General features: G+C 37.0%; 1 protein-coding gene across 2 annotated transcripts in view; it reads left to right on the top strand.

Annotated features, from left to right (window-relative positions):
• Positions 1 to 441: 441 nt before the first annotated feature.
• The window catches only part of RASA3 (RAS p21 protein activator 3), a 274,639-nt gene continuing 262,760 nt past the window's right edge, over positions 442 to 12,320 (top strand). For both annotated transcript variants that reach the window (XM_031958761.1, XM_031958760.1), the window contains exon 1: positions 442 to 790. In XM_031958761.1, the coding sequence (XP_031814621.1) occupies positions 736 to 790 (55 nt within the window). In that variant the 5' untranslated portion in view covers positions 442 to 735. The remainder of the gene's footprint in view (positions 791 to 12,320) is intronic.

Genomic DNA, 12,320 nt, shown 5'->3' with positions numbered 1-12,320 from the left:
AAGAAAATCTCAAGGATGCGGGAAGGAGCAGAAGAGGCCTTTAGTCTCATCTGCTCCTTCAGGTATTCCACTTTAACTGAGGGCATCCTAAATACTGCGGACACGGCCACAGATAGCCCCAGTTAGGCATCCATTGGTCGGCAAAGCATCCTTGCTATCTCCTGAGGCTACCTGACTTCCTTCCAAGGCCCATTCCAAGTCCAGGAGGAGTACAAACCTTCACCCCATCCCCTCGCCTCAAGGTCCAGGCTCTTGGTAACCCAGACAATCCCGGGTTTAGTCCTTTCCTAACCCATCTTTCTGTGTTCGTCTCCGCCCTCGGGCCTTTTTGAAGATACTACCAATGGGAAAACACGATTCTGTCAGTAGGAGGAGCAAATCAGTCCCCGCCCCCGAGACTTCGGCCAATGGGCAGAAAGCGTGGGCTGGCGCTTGGGTGCTGCTATCGGCTTTCGGAAACAGAATGAAGAGCCGGGGGACCGGGGGCTGCGCAGTGCGCGCCGCGCTCCGGCTGCTAGCTGCTGCTGCTGCTGTTACTGCTGCTCCTCCTCCTCCTTTTCCTAGGTCTCGCTGTTGCTGCTTCTGTTGCTGCTGCTGCTGCTTGTCCCTCCCGGCACAGCCAGACCAATCCTGGGCTGCTCTCCCGTGGCGGTAGCGGCGGCTGCATTTCGGTGCAGAGTCCAGGACAGCTGGAGCCGTCAGACAAGTGGGCAGGCAGGCGAACGGTCAGGCAGTATGGCGGTAGAGGAAGAGGGTCTTCGCGTCTTCCAAAGCGTAAAGATTAAAATAGGTAAGAAAGGTGCCGTTCTTTCTCACAGCCCTTAGCTGGGCAACTGACAAAGGTCGGTCGCAAAACCTTGCGTAGGTTGGAAATTACAGTCTCCCCGACACTCCGCAAAGCTGCCGCCCCCAACCCCCGTTTCCCTGGGCTTTTCTCATTCCCTTGCTCTGCTGCCTTGCAGAGCCTGCGCTCTTGCGGATTGGTAAGGGTTGACGGAGGGGAGGATGGGATCCTTTGGAGAGGGAGTCCGAAAAGAGACTCTGTCTGAGGCAAAAAGAAGTCGTCTGTTGCATTTGAGATGCCTCCAGAAGTTGCTGCAGTTAGGGCAGCCGTGGGCGAGGCTGAATTCGTGGTCCCTCTCTTCTTCTTTGCTTGGTTTCTTCTCTGGGAGCTAAGCAAAGCCCTATCTGGCTGGGACGGCCCTAGAAACGAAAACTCATATCCAGTCTTTTTTTTTTTCTCTTTTTTAAACTGACGGTGATAATCAGCTTCGTGAGTCCGTCGGCTAGTGTCTGGGGAAACTTGAGTTTGCCTTGGCATGGGGAGATATGACTTGGTGCAGGGTATGACAGTTTTCATTCCGACTTGTAGAGTGTGTGTGTAGCTTAATATGTTATAATAGCAGTGGAACCTTCACATCTGTGTCAACTGCAGCTCCGAGGGACTTCCTTCCCTGATCTCTTTGGTCTATAAGTCTCATTATATTTATGAGGAGGTCCACTTTTCAGCTTCCAGCAGCATTGCTTTCTGCATAAGTGATGGGGTATTTTTCTCTGATATGATTGTTTTCTGTTTTTAAGGATCTTTATACGAAAGCCTTGGTTGAATCCGTTAGGTAGGTTATGGTATTAAGGTATATTAGCTAGCCAGCTGGCCAATGTGTGAGAGAAAATAATGTGGTTTATATGCTACATCGGAACAGGCAAAAACGTCAAGATTGTTTGCATCGTTTCAATGAGAGACGTACCGCCCAGACTAGGACACAAAGCCAGCAGCCTTACTGTGGAGCTTGCTTACTGTCACACAGAAAAGCTTCAAATTTTCTCAATGGGTCGCTATTTAGAATGCTGCTACAGCAGGCAGAGCGTTGGATGCTACCGATTGAACTGCTAATATTAAAGGTTTCAATAGGAGGTGCTCAGGAGGAAGAGCTTTTGTGTCCTAAGGTGGATGAACCCTGTGTGGTATGTGGAGATCTTTATTTGTTTTTTCTTCCCCTCCCCCCCCTTAGGAGAATGAAGTGTAAATATTTTACGGGACAACTTTGGTACCTCATATTGATACAGTCAATTAAGGTGGTAAATACATAATTTCAGGAGGTTGGTCAGATGAGAAAATGTTTGGCTAGAGAACTGCCTTTTTGAAGGCTGTGTAAAAGCATCAGCATTGCTCAGGGTTTTGTCCATCCATCGAATTGGCTTTCACAATGAATTCTGTGCCTATTTAAAATTGTTGTAAATTGAGGATCCTATCCTGCTACTTAATTTATGTATTAGCTGGTGTTTGATGTAGCGGAATTCAAGCTACTCTAATCAACATGTTGTTTCCTGTCTGTTTTATTTTACTTAAGGACCACCATTTAGACACTATCCTGATATAGCTGGCCTAAAGTGTTGAGAGAGGATGTGTCAGTGCCTTGCATGTGATTGGGAACTCTCTTGCCTATTTGGTTGAGCTTTCTTAACAAACTGAGAAATTTAGAAGCAAAGGATACTTCAGAAATCTTTTGTTATTCATTTAATATGACTTATCAAGTAAGAAAGCAATGATATTTTAACATGGTCAGTATTCATTCAATTAGATTATTCATTTTATAATCTATCTGTCCAAATTTATTTCTAGAAGGATGTGAATAGATATAATGAGACAGTAACAAAAATATATGATTTCCTAATTAAAGGGTGGAGAGAATTACTTGGTGTGACTACAGTTTAATGAATGAATTTCATTATATGATTTATCCATTCAATTTTAACTACTTTTTACTCATGCCCTTACAGACAGTCTCAATGTAAACAATTGTTTGTTCAAGGGAGAATTCTAGCAGGGTTTTTAGACAAAAAGAATGCCTTTCCTTGGGCTCATTTTTTCTTTTGTACTATTCGGTATTGACTAAATTCTCACAGCCAATAAAGAAAGCAGAACAGTTGAACTGGACATGTTTCTGAGTTTACCATCTGCCATTCATAGAAGAGAATGCTGGACAATGATTTGGTAATGACTAACATAGAGGAACTTGGTTTGAATGGTATGTGGCTTGAAGAAGTGATTTGATTTGATCCCTTCTTCTTCCTTCCTTCCTCCCATTTGCTTTCCACTTTAACCAAGCAAACAAAACACCAGAGTGAGGGTGAGGATTAATGTGATTGTTGGAGCATCTGCTGTCTCTAATCCCACAGTGGAGATTGAGTATTATTTGAACCTTTCAGAAGTACCCTAATATTCTATGATAATAGCACGAGGAAGATGAATAGCCATTCAGAAATACCCAATCATCCTACTCCCTAGATATAGTTCTGAGAATAAAACCTGACTTTTTCTTTTTGTTTTTTGTTTTTTTCCAAAATAGGCTTTTACCTTGTTACTGAAACTACACATAAAGAAGTGTATGAATGTATTGCCAGGGAATATAACATTATATTCAGGGGCAATCAGGGACTGTGCATAGAAGGCAATTATCATATTGCTTTTGAGCAGAGAAATGCTTGAGGTCATTTGTACTGAATTAGTGCTTGTGGCTGGAAATCCTTGAAGAAAGCATACTAATGTAATTGTTTGATGTTTAGCTTTATTTAAATGTTGGAACATGTCTTTAGGCTTCAGTGCAGTGGCATGGGTGAAAGCCATGTTAGTCAAACAGAAGGTAAAGGACTGATCCAATGACTAGACAGGTGGTGTGCCGAGCTTTTGTTCAGTTTCCCTTAATCCTCTTTGTTTATGGCCAGTATTTTTGCCTTCTCTTGCACAACTGTTAGTTGTTTTGAAGATAGGAAACAAGTCAATAAGTGGCCTCAGAGAGAAATACAAAAAGGGGAGAATTTTTAGCAAATATATACCTTTTCATTTTTTTTTTTAAATTGGTAAGTGGTTTGGACTAAAATATAGCTTAGATTATGACTGGTATTTGGAATTGTAAACAAGTCCTTTCTTTGTTATTGGTATATTGAATGATCTAGGATAAGTTACTTCATCTGTAGGTTTTTTCTTTCTTTCTTTAAAAATTAAAAAAAATATAGATTGTAATTATGTTATCTCCCTAACCAAAGGATAACTTTCAAGGTTTTGTGTTTCTCAAGCTCAAAGTTCCCTTTAAAGAAAATGTTGTATAATAATGGATAATCCTCCTACTAGAGAAAAGGAAGATATTAGAAATGGCTTTTTTTTTTTTTTTTTTTTTTTTTTTTTTTTTTTTTTTTTTTTTTTTTTTTTTTGCTAGTGGTATATATTGGGAAACCTTGATTCTTTAAATTGTTAAATTTAAAATAAATGGTGAATTTAGTCTCCATAGCTTTGTACAGTTTATTCTCCCCACCTCCCTCTCTGCTTGGAATGAACTTGCATCCTTACCCTCTGCCTCTTGGACTCCTTATCTTTCTTCAAAGTCCAGCTTGAGTGCCACTTCCTAAAGGAAGCCTATCTTGATTCCTTTCCCTTCCACTCAAGGAAATGACTATTTTATAGTTGCATTTAATTTTCTATGTGCATGTCATTTTCTATCAATAGAATGTAAGTTCTTTGAAAGGGCAGGAAGTATTTTGTTTGTCATTTTGCATATTCCTAGTGACTGGCACACAGTAGGAGCTTCATAAATGCTTGAATCAGTAAGGTGGAGATGTTTTAAGTAGGAGGATGAATTGGAATTGGGAAGACTTTTTCCTTTCTTTTTCTTTTGTCCTTTCCACTTTCCCCCCTCAAATAACATTGCCTTGGATGTATAGAGGAGAATCTGGCATTTCATTCATTAAACACAATGCTACTTAAGTCTCCTTTTGTGTCAGTTTGTTATTTTGATATATTAAAAAAAACTTAAAATCTTACACATTTTGTGCCTCAAGTGAAAATTATCTTTTGCAACAGTATCTTATACATTAAAAAAAACCACACTAACCCCAACAATACTCACAATGTGTCATGTAAGACTAAACAAACACTTCCTATAAGATTGCTACTTTGAGGAAGTGTGTTCTGACATTTCCATGAGTCAGTGTTTTATAACCTGAAAGGAAACAGCAGTAAGACTTATGGAAGACAATTGGGTGGAAAAACTACAATGAAAAGGCTTCTGCTTGGCAACATAAATTTGATCCTGGCTCTCATAAGCCACTGCCTTTTTAATATTCTATTTCCAATTTTTGCTGAAGGATTTAGTACTTCAAAGTATAGTTTTGTTCTAATAAATGTATAACTAAAATATTAATATATAAAGATTTATTCTCTCATGTTAAAAAAGCAAGTATTATATACTATGACTTTTAAAAAAAGCAACTCTCCTGAGTTGTTAAACTAAATTTTTATATTTACTTTGGTCAGTCACTTTGTAGACCCTATGAACTATACTATCTATGGGGTTTCTTGGCAAAGGTACTGGAGTGATTTACCATTTCATTCTTAGTGGTTTGAAACAAACACAAGTTAAGTGACTTGCACAGCTAATAAGTATCTGAGGCCAAATTTGAATTCAGGTCTTTCTTACTTCAGACCTAGTGCTCTATCTACCAAATTTCTTAGCTCTCTTCAAGTTCCTACATATTACATCATCAGAATGATCAATCCAATATGAATCTATATGTAATCCAGTAAAGTGTTTTATTTTACTTTAAATAGTACAATCTTATTTGGATCTTGCTAAGCCACATCCCTAAATTTTATAGAGTATTCCTGAAAATTCCTTATTCTGTTTTATTTCATTTACCCTGGCTCTTGAACTTTTTTTTCCTGATGTTTGAAGGGAGGAAGGAGAGTGAACAGGAAATGCTCATTTGAAAGCATCTAACCTGGGACTTGTCTGCTCTCTCACCCATCTTTACTTTTATAGTTATATTTATCCTGTCCTCAACCCTAGGCTGGTTCTTGACATAGTTTTGGCCTTTTTATGTAGAAGACTGAAGATAGATATCTCCAAGTTAAGCTACACTTTAAAAATTACATCAATAACCTAATATATAATAATCAGAGAATATTATTTTAATAGGATATCCAAACTGTTTTGCAACATAAACAATATTGTGTCACAGCCTTGCTCTGTGGTATATGAATAGGCATTCCCCAAATTCTAAATTCTTAAGTTTCCAGTGGATGCTGACTGAAGTATATTGTCTGATTTTCTTCACTTTCTTTTTTCTTCCAAATTTTTAATCCTTTGCTTCTCAAATATTCTAGTAAATCTACAGTTGGCTCTTTTCTTTCTCTCTTTCCTTCCACTTAAACTCTTTTTTTACTCCTTCAACTCTTCCTGTGATTTCAGGAAGTATTCTTCCTCCATCATTTTCCCCTTCATTTCATTTGTAACTTTAAAACCCCCTTTACCCCGTATCGAGGCTGGTAACTCTGCCCCCAGTTGAGTAGTGTTATATATTTATCAAGATAAAGGAAAACCATATAATGTGAAGTACCATTAAACATCATAAACATGAGCACCCCAAACCTTTAACAGACTTTGTCAGTACCCACAAATCTCTATCTATTACCTCCTGTAGCCACCTCTTACTAAATTTGCATTTCTTCAAGCACCAGAATTTAAGATAAATTATTTAAAATGCTTTAAAATTCAATAGTATGTCTTTTTCTTAGTTCTTATTCTTGTAACAGAGTGATACAACAAAGAAGAGAGATTAGAGAGGATAGCCTCAGAGTCAAGAAGATTTGGGACTTGGACACATACTGGATGTGTGGTCTTGGACAAATCCATTGAATTCTAGCAACTTTGTTTAAGTGGCAAAGGAGGTGCTAAATCTGCATTAGTAAGAGAAGTTCCTCTTGGACAATCCCTACACTGATGAAATCACAGGTTTGGTTAAGAAAAAAGTTGCAAAGGCATTGCTTTCTAATTTTTTTTAATGCAAATTACCATACTAGATAGGAGACTAGACTACTGTATGTAATCACTAAGGTTTTTTCTTCCCAAATTCTATAATTTTAAATGTGCAGTGTATCAGCTACTTTAATGCTTCAGAAGATATATAATTTTACTGGCTCATACATTTCAAGTTTGAAGAGATCATTTGGTCATTCAATGAAGCCCATTCAATTCTTTCATTTTAAAAGTAAGAAAACTAAGGCCCAGAGATGTTGGGATTTTGAATTCAGGTCACTATCAAAGGTATGAATTTTTCCTAATACACAAAGACCACACCCATTTGTTAACTCAGTAGATAGTTGAATGTTACCCTGGCCAAAAATGTATTACCATGCAGGAAACCTAGGCACTGTATATAATCTATGCATTACTTGTCTGTGAAATGAAAATATATGCTTTGAAAAGAAGGCATTAGTTATCATTTTGGTCTAAAAGAAATGGATTAAAACTGGAACTTCTTTCCATGCAGGGAATATAGACACAAACCAAGTTATTCAAGAAAACTTTTTTTGGGTCCAAGTGCTGTCTTATTTTGATCTTTTATGTCCAGGAATCTCCATTCAAATCCAGTTTAATCAAAAGTGAAATCTGACTAATTCTCAACTGATGGAGTGAGTGTCTACCCTCATAGTAGACAACTGTTCTGTCAAAATAATCAATAGTAAATTGGGATCTACACCCCAGAGATTAAAAACTGTAAGTAGCAATCTACAGTTTATGAGCAGTTCAGGGACTTATGAAGCCTGAGGGAGGTGAGACCTGCTTGGCCAACAAGTAAGGGTGTATGACACAAACAGGTTCATGAAGATGGAACCCATATTAGAGGTTGAATAAGATTATTGTCTTTAAGGAACTTTAGGCAGTTTTTGTTAATGCCTTGGAGTTAAAAATAGTTTAGATACTGCTTCAATAGAAGGCTGGGCAGCTAGATAATTAAATATTTTTAATCCATGGTTTGGGGAGTGGAATAGAGGAAATGTATAGAAACAGGCCAGGCCTAGAAGCAGTAGGAACAGATGTAGTAGCCAAGACTTATGAAGTACTAAGATTGTTAGCACCAGGGATGGTATAATGATTCTTTAAATCAGAAGGGGATCATGTAGAGTTGCTTTATTGCAGTCATGGGTAGTTTTAGTCTCATTATTTTAACCAGTTTTCTAATTCATTGTAGGATAATTTTTAATCTTTACCTCATACATACAAGTGGCATTTCTGTCTCTGGCGAGTAGTTGTTTTTTTTTTTTTTTTAATTCTCTTTTGTTTTGTTTTTCTTTTTGATAGATTGGAGAATAGAAAGTTCCTTGGGCTTATGAAAAAATTGGCAACTGGTCCTACAAATCATAGGAATTTTCTTAAGATACCAAAGGAGAACCTTATCAGAAGACAAAGTTTAGAAATGATTTCAGTTGGCAACAATCACTCCAAAGAGTATGTAATGGGAAGAGTTTCTTAGAGAATGCTTTGATTTGCTTCTCTGATGCTAATGAGCCATTTGAGTCTGTAAACCCACAAAAGATGAAACTAAGTGAAGTTAATTACATCTTCCTGAAGGTATTTAGGGAATCATAAAAGCTGTATAACACATTTTAAACAGGAGAAAAGGACATATTAGGAGTGAAATTGATGTGTTGGCCTGAAAACAAACAAATATACAGAATGGTAGGTTCTATAATAGAATTTATTTAGGATTTTTAAAGTGTTATGAATAAATTATCTATGTGGCACTTGGAAATCTCATATTGGAAGGGGCATTTATCTACATCATTGATTCCAAAGATAATTTCTCCAAATAAGTTTTGGGGGCCTTAAATGTAGTGAGGAAATTCCATAAATGCTGGCCTAGGGATATGAAATATATTCTAGACTTAAAGGAGGATTGTGGAAATGTTGGCATAAAAAGAAATTGTTTTTTTTTCATCCTGAAAAATCATGTAATCAGCATTTTTGCAATGCAACATTCCATATTTAATATTTTAGAGGGAAAAATATTTACTAGCCTTGATCTTTGTTCATGAAATTCCTAGTTGTACCGCATAGAATGTTATAGTTCTGTAGAAGTAGAAAAAAATTTAGGAAATGTATCACTGTTTCTGGCCCTAAACTATGCTATGCACTAGAAATCTAGGTGTTATATTACCAAATACTTTACTTTCCACAGCCGCAATAATGTGTGGTTCTCAATGACTCAGGGAATGAGAATCCAGGAGCTTTGAAAGGAAGATGCAAGGTGTGGAAGGAAGAGTTGAGAGAAAAATAATGGAGGGAGGAAGAGAATATTGAGTTAGATTTTAAAGTTTATCATTTTAAGAAATAAGGATCATTTGGGTAATAACTATTTTGAGAACTAGTAACAAAACCTAGACTGTGGACTGGTGAGTTTGGATATCTTTATCTTTCACTAGTCCTCATACTGTGGAAGATTTGCCCCATTCAACCTTGGAATTCCATGGAGCTGATGTATTCTCATTGGTAAGTGCTTCCCACAGCTTTATCTAACCTTGATTCACTTTCTACTTTGCCTGTCTTTCCTAGTAGCCTCTCCCCTCCCTTCCAGCTTTAGAACCACAGTTAATTCAATGCTACTATTGAAACTAGAAGTGATATACAAGACTTCATCCCTGTGGCTACTCTCACCTTGCTTGTGAGTTTCCAAACCAGAATAAACCTCCTTAGCCACCAATTATCTTAGGTATTCTATCTTTCTCTTTTATAATGTGACCTCTTAAAGGAAGGAACTATCTCCATTTTGTACCCTGGCACCTGGCATATTTTAAGTATTTAAAGAATTACTTTCATTGATTTATCTTTCTATTAACACTCATTTTATAAATGGAAAAGCTAAGGCCTAATATAATTAAATGGCCCAACACAGTGACATTTTAATATTTGAATAACCTCTTTCTTGAACTTTAATAATAATCTGTTTCCAGTCTTCCTCTTTTCCAGTTCATCCTTCACAGAGTTGCAGAAAAGAAGTCTGATTAAAGCTCATCTGAACAAATCATTCCCCTGCTCTAGAAGTGATTTCTTCTGGCTTGTACCATAAAAAACAAAAGAAGACCAAACTCATCAGCTTAGCTTCTAATGTTGCCTATAGTTTGACTTCAATTGACCATTCTAAACTTGATTCATATTACCCTCTTTCGTATACTCTATATTTCAGCAACATTGTCCACTTTTTACCTCCATGTATTTTCAGGGTCTCTCCCATATGCTTGGAAGGTCTTGTCTAGTGCTTCTTAAAATTCTTGGCTTCTTCCAAAGTGTTGCCTTGTTGGGGAAATCCTCTTGGTTGTTAGTACTTTCTTCCTTCTCATATTATAGCTCTTTATCCATGTAAATTATTATATTCCCTTTCCTCAATATCTCCTTTAGGATGCAATTTCTTTGAAGACAGCATTTTTCCCTCTTTTTTCTGTATACTTAAGGGCCCAACCATAATGCTTTATACATAGTAGACGTATAATGTATTGAGGGCAGAGACCAATTCATAACACTGCGCCAAACAGAAAGTTAATAATTCATCAGAAGAGTAACAGGACTGCACATGAATAACCTATATTAAATTGCTTGCCTTCTCAGTGAGAAAGGAGAGGAAGAAGGGATGGAGAGAATCTGAGATTCAAAATTGAAAACTAAACAAATGGTGGAACAGTGGCCTTAGAATCAGGAGGACCTGAGTTCAAATACAGCCTCAGACATTTACTAGTTATCTGATCCTGGCCAAGTTATTCAATCACAATTGCCTCCAGGAAAACAAAACAAAACAAAACAAACTATCCAACAATACCTATTAAAATTGTTTTCACATGTAATTGAGGGGGAAAATAAAAGAAGAGGAATAGCCAACTTACTCAATTGGAAGGTAAATAAATAAATAAATAAAATAAAAGCTTAAAATATATACAAGTAATATCAATCATTCAATATGTACTATACAAATGTGAATAATCTCCCCCTTTCCCATCCCACATGGCTATGACTATGGGACTGGAATCTGAGGAAGCAAATTTTCTTCCTAGCAAAGGTTATTAGGTCAGATGAAAGGCCTACTCCAGGGCATTGAGATGTCTGGGAAGCATTTTGTTTGACTGTGTATTTTGTCCTTACTGGAAGTGCTAAATCAACAAGATGACTGTGGGATTAAAAAAAAAAAAAAGTGAAAATAGCAATTTTTTTTGCTTATTGAAAGGGTCAAAAAATGCTGTACCTGTTAATGCCTGCATTAGGCACATTTAGTATCTATATGCAGTGTGACTAGTTTTCTTGAAATTCTGCATTACTTATTACAATTATATATTTTTTAAGAAAGCATATATGAAATAATCACTTATTAGAATTAAAGATCAATTTAATTACTTTTGGGGAAAGTGAGCATACTTGCTTGAGTAAGAACATGAATATTTATCATATGCACTCAATGTAGCACATTTTAAAAAATAATTATAACTTTTTATTGACAGAACCCATGCCTGAGTAATTTTTTACATTATCCTTTGCACTCACTTATGTTCCAACTTTTCCCCTCCTTCCCTCCACCCCCTCCCCTGGATGTCAGGCAGTCCTATACATGTTAAATATATCACAGTATATCCTAGATACAATATATGTGTGCAGAGCCCAACAGTTCTCTTGTTGCACAGGAAGAATTGGATTCAGAAGGTAAAAATAACCTGGGAAGAGAAACAAAAATGCAAACAGTTTACCTTCATTTCCCAATGTTCTTTCTTTGGGTGTAGCTGCTTCTGTCCATCATTGATCAATTGAAACTGAGTTAGATCTTCTCTTTGTTGAAGAAATTCACTTCCATCAAAATGCATCCTCATACAGTATCGTTGTTGAGGTATATAATGATTTCCTGGTTCTGCTCATTTCACTTAGCATCAGTTCATATAAGTCTCTCCAAGCCTCTCTGTGTTCATCCTGCTGGTCATTTCTTACAGAACAACAATATTCCATAACATTCATATACCATAATTTATCCAACCATTCTCCAATTGATGGGCATCCATTCATTTTCCAGTTTATAGCCACTACAAACAGGGCTGCCACAAACATTTTGGCACATACTGGTCCCTTTCCCTTCTTTAATATCTCTTAGGGGTATAAGCCCAGTAATAGCACTGCTGGATCAGAGGGTATGCACAGTTTGATAATTTTTTGGGCATAATTCCAGATTGTTCTCCAGAATGGTTGGATTCATTCACAATTCCACCAACAATGAATCAGTGTCCCAGTTTTCCCCCATCCCCTCCAACATTCATCATTATTTTTTCCTGTCATCTTAGCCAATCTGACAGGTGTGTTGTGGTATCTCAGCGTTGTCTTAATTTGCATTTCTCTGATCAATAATGATTTGGAACATTCTTTCATATGAATGGAAATAGTTTCAATTTCATCATCTGAAAATTGTCTGTTCATATCCTTTGACCATTTGTCAATTGGAGAATGGCTTGGTTTCTT

Source organism: Sarcophilus harrisii, chromosome 3 (assembly GCF_902635505.1).
Source record: "Sarcophilus harrisii chromosome 3, mSarHar1.11, whole genome shotgun sequence".
In the NCBI taxonomy this organism is placed as follows: Eukaryota; Metazoa; Chordata; class Mammalia; order Dasyuromorphia; family Dasyuridae; genus Sarcophilus; species Sarcophilus harrisii.
Note: the sequence above shows the minus strand (reverse complement) of the source record. Positions and strands in the feature narration are given on the sequence as shown.